Below are 17,016 nucleotides of genomic sequence, written 5' to 3'. Positions count from 1 at the left end.
TTACATATCCCACATTCCTTATGCTTTGCCTTAGCAGACACCTTCCTGGGTTTATCCTAAAATACAATATGCCATCATACAGCCACATGTCAAAAAAAGGGGGAAGGACCCCCTACCTTACATACCCCCCAACCATACCGAAGGAGCAGGGGTAGACTGCTCCTTCTGTGCCTCTCCAGCATCTTCCATGCTGCCAGAGGTCCAATACACGCCTTGTATCTGGTCCCTCCCGACAAGGATCCTCAGACCGCTCTAGCTGGGCTTAAGAGCGGCTGGAAATTCGAATCTCGTGCTACCTGCCTCAGACAAAAAAGGGATCCTCAGGAGGTTTCTAAGGTATGCCACCCTGCCGCTTCCACAGTCTACGGGGAACTCACTCGGCACGCTCCCCTTCCCAGCCAGCGAATTAACATTGAGAGAAACTACTCCCCAGCAAACAGCTTGTAGGAATCCTCCCCCAGGACAAGAAAACCACTGAGGAATGGAGAGGGCCCCCCCTTCTTAAATATCTGTGGGTTTCCTGTCCTGGACAGAGGATCCTCTCTACTGGTGTTGTCATAGGACGAAGGGCAAAATCCATCTAAAAAAGCAATTTTGCGCATCTAAAGATTTCTTCACTTTTGGGAAAGGAGGTGGAGCTTTGTGGGAAACCGGGTGGCCCCAAGACACACCATTTGGCACCAAACTTGTGTCACAATTCTGGCATACATATCTGTCTCAAAGTAAGTCAACCAATAGTTGGTATAGAGTCAGAAAAGGGTCTATCCCTGCACCAGATTCATCATCCAGCCTGAGCCCCTGTGATAGACCTGGCATCTTTACACAGACCAATTTTGCAGGCGATTGTCAGGAAGGAAGCGTTGTTTCCCGACAAACGCCTGCTTGTCAGTGAAGGAGACCGTTGCATTTACACCGAGTGATCCCCTCCACAGTATGGGGAGGAGAAATCTGTAATGCCATACAGAATTGTTTGTGGGCAGCAGACCCCGTTTACACAGCACGATCTGCTACCCCGAAGCAATAATTTAGGTGACCACACTAACAATTACCAGATGAACAACTATTTCACTTGTTTATCAGGTAATTGGCAGCAACTTTAAACAACCCAATTTTCGCTAATAAGCATTCGTTAGAGTGTTCACTGGCGACAACCTGCCTGAATATCAGGCAGTGTAAATGGGCCTTAAAAGGGGTTGTCTCACGTCAGTAAGTGGAAATTATCATGTAGAGAAAGTTAATACAAGCCACTTGCTAATATATTGTTATTATCGATATTGCTTCCTTTGCTGGCTGGATTCATTTTTTCCATCACATTATACACTGCTCGTTTCCATGGTTACAGATCACCCTGCAATCCATCAGTGGTGGACGTGCTTGCACAATACAGGAAAAAAAACACTAGCCTATATGCGCTCCCATGGTCCCGACCACCCGAGAGGCTGAAGCTTTTTGCTAGTGTGCAAGCACGACCACCACTGATGGATTGCAGGGTGGTCTGTAACCATGGAAACGAGCAGTGTATAATGTGATGGAAAAATGAATCCAGCGAGCAAAGCAGCAATATGGACAATCACAATACATTAGTAAGTGCCTTGTATTAACTTTCTCTACATGATAAATGCCACTTACTGAAGTGAGACAACCTCTTTAAGCTTAACTAATCTTTACGATTAGTACATTTGCGTCAAAATGACCATTTTTCAAAATTGAATTAGAGCGCTCAGTCCTGCTGTAGACATCAGTAGTTTATTGTCAAATGTTTTAGTTTCAACACATTCAAAATATGGAAACTGAAGTAAAGAGACTGACTATCCAAAAAGACTAGATTCTACTGGCATAATGTTTAACACATTACAGCAATAAAGATGGAAAACAAAAAAAAAAATAATAATATTCACCACTGTCCTCTACAGCTAGGTAATCATACTACGCCAATTGTGCTGAAATAGAAGTGCAATGATGATAGGTTACTACAATAAACCAACTGCCCAACACAATGAAAGGGGAAAATGCGGCAATGTTGGATGAGGTACATTTACTGAGCGATTAAGACAATAACACTTAAATGTACACAGTAAAGTAGGTGAACGCTCACCAAGTAAACATTTCAGATGTATAAGGTTTATTCAAGGTATTCAAATATGAAGCAGACTTAATAGCTTAATGGCTCTGATGCTCCTCTAGTACGGTAGGTTATACTCAGTCCCGTTCTATTTGCCATTAGACAGTTCTGGTTGTGACAGGGGTTAAACACTAACAGAAGAAAAATAAAATCTAAAAGAAAAAAAAAAAAAAAAAACAAAACACGAACTGCTGGCACACTTTCCTGTGGATACATTGGAATGACATGAAAAACCAGTCCAAGCTTTTGCTGTATACTAGGGAATTCAAGTACAATACTTCCAGGTAACAGATTGCAAATGTAAAAACTTTTATAACACAAAATATATATATATGCATATATAAAATTATAACCATGAGAAATCTGTGTCCCAGAAATGTATGAAATAGTGCAAGACTTGCCATCAAAAAACAGAAGACCTCATGTGACAAAGTAAAAAGGGAAGAAAGGAAAAAACAAAAGAAACCCAAACCTGACATATGCAAGTTTCTGAGTTTTGCCTGGTGGACTGGAAAAATACCTTTGTGCACAATCATTAGTTTCAAGAGGCTCAGCAAACAGTTGCATAAGTCAAAAGCAGCATGTTACTCCATGTGCATTTCTCCTAGTACGGCTTCTCAAAGGTTTCCTGCGCTTCCAGAGGCAGCTTTAAGTGTTCACACTTTCTCCTTCAACGTCATCACTGACCATGACTACACCAGGTTGGCATCTTCTGCTACATTGGTCGTTTCATGGAATGTATGCTTATAGGCAGGCGGCTGTGCCAAAACTGTGCAATCCCACAATTTCCACTTGAAGACGTGCATCAAATATTTAAGGACAAAAAAAATATAAAATAATCCCCAAGGTTATGAGAACTGCATTTCAGGACAGTTTCTTCAATAAATGAAAATTGGGGGGGGGGGGGGGGGGGGGAATGGGGGTGACAAAAGAAACAATAGTTAAGAAAATGACCCTGTATCAGAATATAAAGTACATACACTTAGAGCTGCTGCTCGATTATAGGAGCACGGGCGGAATTCCTCTGCTTCCAAGTCCAATGGGATGTGAAGATGTGAAGCGTTTAACAGAAAAGTGCGACTGGACGTTAGCAGGGCACCAGATGATCCACTTTATATGCACTTATGGGAGTCACAGTTAGGGCTTCAGAGACATGACCATTAGTCCTTCTCACACACACACTGTATAGCCCCCCCACTATTGGTAGCTGTATACCAATGGTCGTTACGGTGGAACAGAACTTAAAAAAAAAAAAATATATATATAGTAATAATATCTACTGATGTACACGTACTGCAGTTTGGTTAGGCAGATTCCTGAATGTACTGAAGCAGTTTGGCTTTGCAGCACAGTAAATCATTCACTGTACAAAATCACCAGCAAGGACTGGAATGATGTATTCATAGAAGGCACCATCATGCTTATTACATTACCAGAGAACTAAATACAATTGAGTACACTTTGTTAGGTCATTTCACTGTACAAAGCTGGGGGGAAGGGAGGGCTCGGTCAGCAGGCTGGGTCCACGTGAACCAGCCTGCCATCTTGTAGAACAGATGGGCAAGTGCAAGAATTTGTCATTATGAAACCGTTGACTACTTCTGATCGTATCCTCTCAAGTCGGATCTGTCTGTAGTGCGGAGATACTTTTTTTATATGCACAGCACAGGTTCTTTGCGTTCATGGACCGCGTGCCATCACCTGACAGACTATTATTCTGTGTTCATGGTAGAAGCTCTTTAGTGGGTGTGAAGCGCAATTAACCGTTCGTTCCTTCATTGACACAGGTTACTACAGGGGAGGGAGGCACAGATTGCACTACTTTTGTTTCCAATAAAGAAACCATAATACTTGCAAAGTGCAACAGAACTGTATTAGGACAGGGGCCTCCAACGTCCATGGAAATACTTGCAGTGCTAATGGTCATCTCAGTCACCGAGTCGGAATGTATAAATTAACATTTTTAAATTTCTGTTGGGAAAAAAAAAAAACGGCGAAATAAAAATAAAAAATTTATGTCAATTGAAAAACAGCAAACAAAAAGATGTTTCCACATCAAGGAACTTATGGGGAAGAAAGGGGAGAAAAAAAAAAAAGGCTGTGTCACATTCCAAAGCTAAAAATTAACAAGAATGCAAACACGACGAATAATGTACCACTGTAGGTTTGACTGTGTTAATGACTTTCAGCGACGTTGGCCAGTGAAACGGCCCTCCATGGATGCTGTTCCTCTGCCTGTATTCAGCTTCTGCGCCATCCCACCTCGTGGAGGAGGGCCTCTTCCATCCCTATCACGCATCATCCCACCCCCAATGATTCCACGGGGTCCTCCTGCACCACGGTCATTGCGACGCAGATCCCTGCGGTCATCCACACCACGAGTTTCTCTTTCACGGGCAGCCCTGGTTTTCTTTTCTTCCACATTCAGTCGGACTTCACCACGGAACATAATTGGCTAGAGAAGGTAACAGAATAAAAGAAGGGAATTTAAGACGATTTAGTACACCCGTGCCAGACCAAGTCATTTTCTTGGCATTTTTTAAACACTACACCATGAAATGACAGTATTTTTTTATTTTTTATTTTTTTCTCCAATTCCACCTCACTTAAAAAAAAAAAAATTCCAGGATCCCAATTCATTGTACGTAACATTAAAAGGGGTATTCTGAGATATTTTTTTTCTGATTTCATTACCGGCCCCTTACTGAGACTTTTGCATTGATACTTATTAAAATGTTGTTAACTGAGAGAGCGCTATGCTCACTGAATCACGTGCCATACCTAGTCCACGTGATCTAGCGTGTTACAACCCACAATGAACGTGTCAGTCATCATGCAGTGTCAGATGCTGGTTAGGGGGGGGGGGGGGGGATAGTGTTCTTTGCATGTGCTGTAGTTATGAAGTGCAGGGGGCAGGCCATTAACGTGTCGGCAGTGATGACTGATGCATTGATTGTGGGTTGTAACCAGGCTCTAGGTTCACGTGCACAATGTACAACATGTGATCAAAGAAGCACGAGGAGCATATAATTTGAAAACGGGAGCACAGTGCTTATCCAGTAGGCAACTTTTAATAAATATCAATGCATGATGTGTTAAAAAAAATAAAAAATAAATAAATATCAGAACACCCCTTTAAATTGAGCCACAGAGAAAATTGGCTGGGTAATGCATTGATTTTTTCAAATTGTGTGTAAAGGAGGACTTACAAGTTATGAGTCACATTTGTGGGAAAGTCTTTGTTCTTATAGACATGTGCAGCTGCAGCATTTGCAAAAGTAATAGGGAATAAAGGGAACGCCAAGATAATTTCATAAATTGGTATAAACTGAACTTTACCTGTCGTGAAACAGATCTTTAAGCAAGAACACAAGACTTTTTTTTAGGTTTCTTTATATTACTTTAGTTATTTAAAGGGCTTCTGTCACCCCCCATTGTGCAATTTTCATTAGCCGACATTAGCCATTTGCTAATGTCAGCTGAGTGCAATCATACATGTCCTACCTTATTGTCTGTGGCTTATTTCTTGTAAAAATCATACTTTTATCATATGCAAATTTCTTCACTACCAGCAAGTTGGGCATGTACTTGCTGGTAGCCGCCGCATCTGCCGCTTCCAGACACGCCCCATCTCCTCTTGATAGACAGGGCCAGCAAGCGCTCTCCTCCTCCCGCTGGCCCCGTCTGCTGATGAATTCCCACGCCTGCGCCGTAAGGTTCCTCGATCAGCGCAGGCGTACTGAGTGAAGGATGCGCGGGTGCCAGCTCCTTCCTCAGTGCGCCTGCGCCGATTACGTCACACTACACCCGGAAGAGAAGACTGCCGGCATCAGCGATAATCGGCAGTCTTCTCTTCCGGGTGCAGTGTGACGTAATCGGCGCAGGCGCACTAAGGAAGGAGCTGGCAAGCGCGCGTCCTTCACTCAGTACGCCTGTGCCGATCGAGGAACATTATGGCGCAGGCATTCATCAGCAGACGGGGCCAGCGGGAGGAGGAGAGCGTTCGCTGGCCCAGTCTATCAAAAGGAGATAGGGCGTGTCTAGAAGCGGCGGCTACCAGCAAGTACATGCCCAACTTGCTGGTAGTGAAGAAATTTGCATGATAAAAGTATGATTTTTACAAGAAATAAACCACAGACAAAAAGGTAGGACATGTACGATTGCACTCAGCTGACATTAGCAAATAGCTAATGTCGGCTAATGAAAATTGCACAATGGGGGTGACAGAAGCCCTTTAAAAGAATGTTCTATAAAGCATTCAAATAGATACATACTTTTGCAAGCAAAATCCTTTGAACTGGTTCAGAATCATCAAACACGACAAAGCCAAAGTTGGGAAGCTTCCCTCCAACACCTTTGGTATTAATGCGTAGTTCCATCACATTTCCATAACCTGCAAAAGTGCATGACAATCAAATTGTTGGTATAGAGAAGTAAAAGCGAGTTTTATCAGGAAAGAAGGACAGCACATGCAGGATTTAAGCTGCAATACGCATCACAAGTGCAAGCTCACCTTTATGATAAAATAAAAAGCTGATTAACATTACAAACAATTTACTGTTCCTAAGTTATGGACCGTTTACTACTGGATACAGTAGAAAGGATGCAGGAAGAAACAACCTTAAAAGGGCTTTCACCGCTAAAAACGGTGGAGAGGCTCACTAAATCAGTTTAATACACTGCCGCTTCCAGCAAAGTGCACCTCCCCACCAGTCTGTGATGCAGAAGAGGTGTCCTTATACAGCTGCATCCAACGGCCTCTGCCATCTTGTACTGTTGAGAAAGCGATAGGCTGCAGCTGTCACATATGGTATAAGAGTAGGTCACCACTGCAGCCACGTAAACAAAAGACCAGCAGGGAGGACTGGAACACGGCAATTATACTGGGACGATTCTACCAAAATCACTTTGGAATATTTAGCAACAATGCGAGTGCAATATAAAACTATTTTAGTTATGAAATGTATTTTCACTTAACACAAAAGTTACTCACTCATAAAAAATTCCTTCAGTTCACTTTCATCAATATCATGAGGTAAGTTCCCAACAAAGAGCTGGTGACTGTCAGGGTAGCGGAACATGCGGCGGTTATCAGAATCTCCCTGTTCTGTGTCACCTCGACCTGTCATCAGAAGCAAAGCTCATTTAACAATTTTATTTTAGAAGAATCACCATCATTACTTGGGCCTTAAAAGTGTTGACCGACCCACACACTTAAAAAGAATGAAGGACTGGGATAAGTTTAACATAAAGAAAGCCACTTACATGTTAAAGTTCTTTGTTCCAACGATGAGGGTCCAGTCCCCTGAGCCCCCTCCCCATACCTAACCACTTAGAAGTCGTGCTCAATAGCACCATCTTAAGGGGTTAACCTGCCAGTACCTGAGCCATTTCAGATCACACCCATTGCAGCACGAGCCCAGCTGTGTTCTCTGGTGCCGATCAGAGAACTATAATAGTACAACGTTGTACTTCTAAGAACTGCTGCCAGTGCCATACTATTATGGTTGTGGATGTTAAAGTGTTAAACTGAGCCCCCATTTAACATGATGTGCTTACAAGCACATTCTGAGATGCAGGATGATGTGGATTAACTCTACCCTTTACTCTTCACTGCTGACAACAGTCCCCTTACAGTTCCGGAATGTATTGGATAACACCGACAGCATTAGGTCAGTGTTATCTAATACATTCAAGAACTGTAAGGGTTACATAGTATCATAAATAAATATCATGCTATGCGACCCTGGGAGTGATGGATGTTCAGGATGGGAGCTGTCTCATACTTACGCTGCAAGTCTGGAACGTAACACTCTTTCACGTGAAACCAGCCTTAGGGAAATAGATTGCAGGAGAGAGAGGCCATCCTATCAGCACAACCCACTACCCCCCCCCCCCCCTCCCTCTAGGGAGGCTGCTTGAACTTGGAATATCTCAGGTTGTGTAGCAGCTAGACATGTAATCCAGGTTTTGTTTTAAAGATGGCCATCTAAGCTCACAGGATCGCACTGCTAGCTGCTCTTCAAGCTTTAGAAAAATCACAGTGTTATCTGCTACACAGCCTGAGATCCAGCCATCAGTAGCAAGGATGTGGGAGATATGCCCTTGGCTACTGAAATGCCACCTTGCAAAGACTTAAAAGAGATACATTCTTGGCAGGGAAAGGGCTAAGGAGCACTCTAAATCTGTAGTTGTGGGAAAAAAAATATATATCCTAGAGTCGCCATTTTTTGCGAACCACTACACCCAAAAAGCTAAAAACAACTGTCAGGCATGGCCAACCTGCAAGATCAGGCGAACAGAAGCTTTATAGGTTTAATGGAGGTAAATCTCAACTAAACCTTATCCTATCCACAGCTAGATTGGGACATGGCATAATTTCACTAAGGCCGCCTCTCGGCATGTTTGCCGTGCTGCCGCCGGAACTCCGGCCCGCCCTAGTCCGGGGGCACGTGTGCACTAGCCGCAGCACTGATCCGACAGGCTGTTCACTTGCCGAAACAGACTGCCGGAGATCCTTGCCGCTAGTGTGAAAGTAGCCCAAGTCAATCTTGCATTGAAAAGGATTGGGGGATTCAGTCTTACAACTACAGCAACTATAATAAAACCCAAATCCTGTAACAATGTAAAATATAGACATACATCATATAAGAACATAGGGCTGCAAAATATACATTATGTTTACCTGTCCTCAGGCCCCTTGGCTGAAATGCTGGGCGCTCCCGTGGACGCTGTTCCCGTGTACGAGGAGGCTGTACTTGAGTTTCTGCTTTACTTTCAAGACGTGTCTACATATAACCACAAAAAGTTTCATTAGCTACATTTCTTAACCAAAATACCATATATGTGTGGGCCATATTAACTGATAAGTGAATGAATTCTAATGTCCCATTAAAAGGGGTATAAGAAGAACTTCAAATAGAAGAATACTTGTTTTTAAGTCACTCAGTCATAACAAATCTGATCATCATCTGCATGGAGTTAGTATGTTCTCCCAGTGTGTGTGTGTGTGTGGACTTTTTCCCATACTCCAAAAGAGACACTAATAGGGAACTTAGATTGTGAGCCCCACTGGGGACAGCTTGATGTTAAGGTCTGTAAAGCTGTGGAATATGTCAGCACTATATAAGTGCATAAAATAAATAAAATGTTATAAAAAAAATAAAAAATAAAAATATTTCAACCTCATTTCAATCAGACTATGTCACTGACTACGTCTACTGAACATCAGACGTTTAAAGAACAGATCAATTACATAACCAAAATGGCCACAGTTCAATTACCTGTGAGGCAGGAGCTTTTATTACGTGGGGTGGAATTCCCGATGATGGGACAGTCCCACTGGGAGGCAGGTTTTTACTGGTCACTGAAGCCCACGAAAAAGCCTACAGAAAACGATGAATGCTAAAAGCTTAGGAAAATGTACACTTCATTCTATTTGGATCAGTGACAAAAACAGCTAAGTGAATATACCTAGGACAACACTGGAACAATATAGATTTACTGCAGCAAAATGAATAAAACCAAAACACGGACAGTAAAATGAACAGTTCAGTTTTTCTTGGCTATCATTCTGCATGTAGACAGTCCTGTGGGATATAAGATTTCAAGGGCTGTCACTGAATCATTTTTATTTTGGCTCATCACATCAATAGGAGACCAACAGATAGGCGTTTAGCACCAGGAAGTTACCACTGCATAGAAACTGGCATAACGCCAGAGCTTATTTAAAGTGTAGGCCATGAAGGCACAAAAAATAATGGAGTTTTAGCAAGTGCAGACCACTGCTAATCAGTGTTTTATGACATGCCCCTAAATACACTGACTGCATGGCACTGGACCAAGCGAGAGATAAGCCATGCATGGCAAAATAAACTATAATAAATTACAAAACAAAAACAGATAGTCTTCAACGTGGATATAAAAATGGAGAGAAATCTCACTGGTCACAACACCTATTCAAGGAACAGCAGCAGATCAGTACATGAGAATCTCAGACCAGTCGATGGCAAAGGCTCTGTGGTTCCAGTGCCGCAGCGTTTTTCATTACTGTGCGAGTCCAGTAGTTGAGTGAAAAAAAAAAAAAAAAAAATAATTGCATGATCCATTCACAGCATGAAATCATTGGTCCATTGTGACCATGGGAATGTTGTGAACAAAGTTCTAGGCAGTTAAAGAGACCCTTCCTTGAGAAAAGATTTTGTTCATAGGGTACAGTCCTCACTAGAATAGGGAAAGGATGACAGTATGGCAGCTGTATTGTACTCTTGATAGGCCTAGATAAATATGCCCACTGAAAAGCACTACACATATCAGTGTAATGCTCTAAAGTAATCACTCATCCTCTTCCTTCTCTAATAGGAGTCAATGGTCTGACTGACAAAGTCAAGCAAGACTGTCTGGCGTTTTACAAATCCAAACAAAGGAGGAAGTCAAGAGTCAGGACAGTATGTAGAATACATGGAGCGAGTTACATAACCTATATCCAGAAAACCCCATTACATGGAACAATCACATATGGGCTGTAAAATCTGTTTCTCATCTGTTCATTGGGGGACACAGGCTTGACCTTGGGTCTAGCTGTTGCTGCTAGGAGGAGACACTAAGCACAAAGTGGTGAGCTCCTCCTCTTCAGCTATACCCTTCATACAGGGACCAAGCTGTATCAGTTAGTGCTAAAGCAAGACAAAGAAAATCATACCATGTACAAACCCAGAACCACACAGGCCAGAAAAGGCCCATAAACAAGAGCATGGGTGGGAGCTGTCTCCCCCAGTGAACGGAAGAGAAACAGATTTTACGGTAAGTACAAAAATCTAAATTTTCTCACCCGTATCATTGGGGGACACAGGTTTGACCTTGGGAGATTACAGAGCAGTCGCCGGGGTGGGCCTAACCAGAAACCCTCCTGTCCCAGAGACACGTCAGCAGACGCAAAAGGTATGTACCCTATAAAACTTGGTCACCACCTTGCATACCTGAAGGGCCGAAGCCCCGTGATGCACTGCCCGTGAGGCCCCCACTGCCCGAGCAGAATAAGCAGTCACCCGGAGGGGCGGGGCCTGGTCCTTAAGGCAGTACACTTCTACAATGGCCAAACAAATCCATTGGGAAATGGAAGTCTTCGACGCTGCCAGCCCCCGTCTCGGCCCTTCTGGAATAACAAACAGGGAATCTGTCCGCCAGAAAGATGCCGTCTAGGACAGATGGACTTGAATGGCCCGTACCAAATCCAGAGTATGGAGCAACTGCTCTCGAGGATGAGACGTGTCCAGACAAAATGAAGGGAGAATAATCTCCTCATTTAGATGGAATGCCAACACCACCTTAGGAAGGAAGGACTGAACAGGACGAAGCTCATCCTGATGGAGGATCAGGAAAGGCAACGGACATGACAGAGCCACAAGCTCTGAAACCCTACGGAGAGAAGTGATTGCAACCAAAAAAGCCACCTTGTAAGACAGGAAGCAAAGCGACACCTGCTGCAAAGGCTCAAACGGTGAAGACTGAAGAGCGTTGAGCACTAGATTAAGATCCCAAGGTTTCAACGAAAGACAGAAAGGGGGCGCAGCATGCACCACACCCTGCAGAAAAGTCAGAACCGCCGAAAGCCAAGTTAAATTCTGCAAAAAAAGAATGGAGAGAGCTGATCCAAGTTCATGCCTGACTGCAGGAAAGCCAAGAGTCGCGGCAAAGAGAACTGAACGGGAGACAGCTGACGCCGCTCGCACCAACTTAAGTAGGACTTCCAGGTCCGGTGGTGGATCCGGGAAGAAGATGGCTTCCTGGCACAAATCATGGTCTGGACCACGGCATTCGAGAACCCCTGGGCCTTTAGTACGGCGGCTTCAACAGCCATGCCGTTAAATGTAGCAACCCTAAAATTGAGTGGAAGATGCCAGGGTTCCACCTGTCCGGCGTTTTCTGCCCCCCCTGGCTCCAGCCGAATCACCACCGTCGGTGTGCGGACCCTTGGGGAGGGACGCTACACCGGAACAGAAGGGACTTGCGGTGGACGGCCGCGATGATCCGAACACTGGGGGGGGGGGGGGGGATACAGAGGCTTTTAGGAACCTCTGATCCTCCTTTGCTTCTGCAGAACCCCCGGGTCTCCGATCTCCTGGGCGGGAGTGCAGGCAGCTTTTAGGACCAGCAGACCTGCAACGCAGGGAGGTCTGCCTCCTACAGACACGAAGATGAAACTTAGCTTGGTCCCTGTATGAAGGGTATAGCTGGAGGGAGGAGCTCACACCTTTGTGCTTAGTGTCCGCCTCCTAGCAGCAACAGCTATACCCAATGTCAAGCCTGTGTCCCCCAATGATACGGATGAGAAAAAGGTTTTGATGGTAGCATCCTTTTAACTACCCTTTTCTTTTTTTGATATGACAATATAACTGCAACAGAATGTCATTGGTTTAATAGGACCACGTGACCACATCAGCCTTATGAAGAATTAGTACAGTAAGAGCTTATTGGTTAATTCAGGTCACGTGACCAGAGAATTTTATGATAGAAGGCTAACCACGTAGTACTGCTATTGTGTAACAGTTCTATTAGTTTTTCGTGACAAAAAAAAAAATTATAAAAAAAATCCACTCTGCTCCAATAATGCAGAAATGGAGTCAAAAATTTTATATATATTCTAATTATACTCAAGGTATTTTTGAATAGGTTTACATAGACTTTTATATATGGATGTTATTTGTGGATGGATTATACAGAATTGGGGATGGTGAAACTGATCAGTTACACATTCCTGCATGTCCTGGAAGAAGCCAAAAGGGAGGTAACCTTGGGTCGGGTTACTGCATTGTCTTAAGAATTTTGAATGTGCTTTTTTTATTTTATTTGTGTATAATATTTTCACTATCTGGTCTACACTGTTGTGTGAAATTTCTTTATATTAAATTGCATTTTCTTTTAACTTGGAGGATTAAAAGAGGGGTTTTATTCACTATGACTCTGCACAGTAATGAAAAATGCTGCAACACTGCAACTACTTTTGGAAACAGGCGTTCATGCCTCATGTATAGAACTGCTGCTGTTCCTTGCACTACCATTTTTGACCTGAGACTTCTGGAAGCTTTCTGCTGTTTTTTTTTGCAACTACAAGTCTTTGTTTTCAAAACTGCATTCCACTGCGTGCACATGTTAGTATATTGGCATCGCTTTTTAACTACCATTTACATATTAAATTCTAACAAAAACACCAACATGAAGCAAAAGTAAACTGTTAATATAACCTTGGGAGGCTCTTGTGGGAGAGCAACTGGCTCAACGGGTGGTGGCGTCGGGGACTTTTCTTCAAGTTCCTCTATGCTCTTCTCTTCCTGCTCAGGTTTCTCCTCATTCTTCACTTCTGGTTCTGGCTCAGGCTCGGGCTCATTAATGGGCTCTTCCAAGGATTCTTCTACTCCATTGCTGGAAACATCAGCAGGAAATTGTAAATTAACAATACAAAAACAACCACACAATCTCAACACGTGTAGAGGGTTGACCGACTGGTGATGGCGACACGATATCCATTTACCATTGCTCTAGTATATACACACACACAAGTATTGGGACACAGCCATCACACCTACAGGAGCTGTTATAATATCCCAGTCTAAATCCAGAGGCATTAAAGAGTACTGTACCACAAGATTGCAGACACATTCCAAGCATACCTATGTGTACTATGGGTCTGTATTCCATGTCCAGGAAAAGCACTTTAAGGGTCCATTCACACATCCTTAAGTGTTTTGCAGATCCGCAAAACACGGACACCTACAATGTGCGATCCGCAATTTGCAGACCGCACATCACAGACACTAATAGAAAATGCCTTTTCTGGTCTGCAATTGCAGACAAGAATAGGACATGTTCTATTTTTTTCAGGAACAGAATTGCGGATCCTGAAAATGCAGATGCGGATCCTGGAAATGAGGATTCGCATCCGTTCCAGCCCCATTGAAAGTGTATGGGTCCGCAAATTGTGGAACGAATGCGGACCCAAATTACGGACGTGTGAATGGACCCTTAAAGTGCTTTTCCTGGACATGGAATACAGACCCATAGTACACACAGGTATGCTTGGAAATAGTCTGCAATCTTATTTGGGGCAGTGTTGCTAGTTGTATTGGTGAAAATGAGGTGACAGACTTCCTTTAATATGGACCCCCCCACCTTTGCAGATAAAACAGCTTTCAATCTTGTAGAAAGGGTTCGTAGAAGATTTTGGTCCGTGAACGTGGGAATGTTTACCCATTCATCCAGAAGAGAATTTGTAAGGCTAGATACTGAGGACGCTTGGCATTGTGCTTGGTGAAGTAAGGCTTGCATGCAGCTGCTCGGCCATGAAAATCCATATTATAAGGGTCCTAACTACACAGTTTTTGTGCTGATGTTAAAGGGGTTGACACACGAGAAATATTCTACAGTTTTCAAACCAGCACCTGGGTCTGAATACTTTTGTAATTGCATGTAATTAAAAATTTAGCACAGCCACAGAGTTATTCAATAAAATATATCTGCTGTTTGCTTTTTTCTTTGACCCGCTCACTGAGATGGCCGCACATGCTCAGTTTCATCCTTCAACTGGCTCCTGAGCTGTGATAGGGAGAGCATGGACACGCCCCCTGAGCTGCAGCAGAAAAGACACACCCCCTGAGCGGCAGCAGAATGGACACTTCCCTTGAGCTGTCAGCTTGATATAAATCTAGCAGAGCAATGAATGGGGAGATCTCTGGATCCATGTGAGGTGCAGGGCTGGTTCGAGCTTTGTTAGAAAGAGGTTGTCATGTACTATATGAAGTCTGATTTTTATTTTTTACATTAGTCATGGGATAACCCCTTTAAGGCCAGAAGAAGTTTGGAAGTCAGTAGTTATGAAGTCAGGAGAGCACTGGCAACTTTTATGCATCTCAGCAATCTCGACTTCATGGCTGAGTTGCTGTGGTCCCTATACGCTTCCACTCGCAGTGGATCGGGGAAAATTTAGGAGGGAAGAGGTTTCATGAACTGACTTGTTACAACAGTGGCATCCTGTGAGCTCTTTAGAACGACCCATTCTTTCACAAATGTTAGTACAGGCAGACTGTTCCAACACTTCTGTCCATACAGCGTGCAATTCAATATAAAAATAAATAATATGAATGAATGAATGAATGAATGAATGAATGAATGAATGAATGAATGAATGAATGAATGAATGAATGAAGCAAATCAGCAGAGACTTACGACACTGGGTGAGCATCATAGTATGTACTGTTTGCACTCTCTTGTACTGGTTCAGGAGATGGCTGCCTTTCCTCTTGTTCCTCTTCCACTTCCTCCTCAGATTCTAAAGAAAGAAAAAATAAAATAAAAATTACCGGTAATTTGATTTCTTGTAGCCTCCACAACGGCACTGATAGGAGATTAATCCCGCATGCCAGAACAGGAAACAGCAGAAGCCAAAATAAAAGGACACCTCCTCTAACCTACCCCAGTTAATACCAGAGAACCGAAGATAAATTATAACAAAAGAATATCATGAAAATAAACAGTGAATAGGATCCACCACTATATATAGATATAGATAGAAGAGATTTTAGGGAGGGACCACAGCTAGCCAGATCCTGGTTAGCCCTAATATCAAGTTTATAATGCTTGAAAAAAAGTCATCGGGTGGGACAACGTGGCCGCCCTATATATCTGATCCACAGAAGCAGATCCCTTTTCCGCCCAGGAGGTGGACAGAGCCCTAGTGGAATGGGCCTTCAACCCTAAGGGAGGAGAAACATTTTTCTCTTTATAAACACAGGACTATTGTTTGTTTTATCCATCTGGCTATTGAAGCCTTAGGCCCCTTTCACACAGGCGTTGCGGAAAAATGTGCGGGTGCGTTGCGGGAACACCCGCGATTTTTCCGCGCGAGTGCAAAACATTGTAATGCATTTTGCACTCGCGTGAGAAAAATCGCGCGTGTTTGGTACCCAAACCCGAACTTCTTCACAGAAGTTCGGGCTTGGGATCGGTGTTCTGTAAATAGTATTATTTTCCCTTATAACATGGTTATAAGGGAAAATAATAGCATTCTGAATACAGAATACATAGTAAAACATCGCTGGAGGGGTTAAAAAAAAAAAAAAAATTTAACTCACCTTAGTCCACTTGTTCGCGGCCCGGCATCTCCTTCTGGCTTCATCTGATCTCTGTGCAGCAACAGGACCTGTGGTGACGTCCTTCCGGTCATCACATGGTACATCACATGATCTTTTACCATGGTGATTCACCATGGTAAAAGATCATGTGACGTACCATGTGATGACCGGAGTGACGTCATCAAAAGGTCCTTGAACTATAATTAATGCTCACCACAGGTCCTATTCAGTTAAAGGGGACAGAAGGAGATGCCGACATCGCGATCAAGTGGATTAAGGTGAGTTAAATTATTATTATTTTTTTTAACCCCTCCAGCGCTGTTTTACTTTGCATTCTGTATTCAGAATGCTATTATTTTCCCTTATAACCATGTTATAAGGGAAAATAATACAGTGAATAGACTGTCACCTAGCAACAATGCGTGAAAATCGCACAGCATCCGCACTTGCTTGCGATTTTCACGCATCCCCATTCACTTTTATGGGGCCTGCGTTGCGTGAAAAACAGAATATAGAGCATGCTGCGATTTTCACGCAACGCATAAGTGATGCGTGAAAATCACCGCTCATGTGAACAGCCCCATAGAAGTGAATGGGTTGGTATTCAGTGCGGGTGCAATGCGTTCAACTCACGCATCACATCCGCGCAGAATACTCGCCCGTGTGAAAGGAAAATGCACGATTTTTCTGCGCGATTGCAAAGCGTTTTAATGCGTTTTGCACGTGCGCGAGTAAAATCGGCACGTTTGGTACCCAGACCGGAACGGA

General features: G+C 43.4%; 1 protein-coding gene across 3 annotated transcripts in view; it reads right to left on the bottom strand.

The window, feature by feature from the left end:
* Nucleotides 1-1,730: 1,730 nt before the first annotated feature.
* Nucleotides 1,731-17,016, bottom strand: part of G3BP2 (G3BP stress granule assembly factor 2) — a 36,760-nt gene continuing 21,474 nt past the window's right edge. For 2 of the 3 annotated variants that reach the window (XM_040418106.1, XM_040418107.1), the window contains exons 6-12: nucleotides 15,344-15,446; nucleotides 13,366-13,543; nucleotides 9,406-9,507; nucleotides 8,808-8,910; nucleotides 7,116-7,244; nucleotides 6,397-6,515; nucleotides 1,731-4,577 (exon numbers count right to left, since the gene is read on the bottom strand). In XM_040418106.1, coding sequence (XP_040274040.1) covers nucleotides 4,308-4,577; nucleotides 6,397-6,515; nucleotides 7,116-7,244; nucleotides 8,808-8,910; nucleotides 9,406-9,507; nucleotides 13,366-13,543; nucleotides 15,344-15,446 — 1,004 coding nt within the window. In that variant the 3' untranslated portion in view covers nucleotides 1,731-4,307. The remainder of the gene's footprint in view (nucleotides 4,578-6,396; nucleotides 6,516-7,115; nucleotides 7,245-8,807; nucleotides 8,911-9,405; nucleotides 9,508-13,365; nucleotides 13,544-15,343; nucleotides 15,447-17,016) is intronic. The other variant, XM_040418108.1, reaches the window with a different exon arrangement.

Source organism: Bufo bufo, chromosome 2 (assembly GCF_905171765.1).
Source record: "Bufo bufo chromosome 2, aBufBuf1.1, whole genome shotgun sequence".
NCBI classification, from domain to species: Eukaryota; Metazoa; Chordata; class Amphibia; order Anura; family Bufonidae; genus Bufo; species Bufo bufo.
This window is presented reverse-complemented; position numbering and strand designations above follow the sequence as displayed.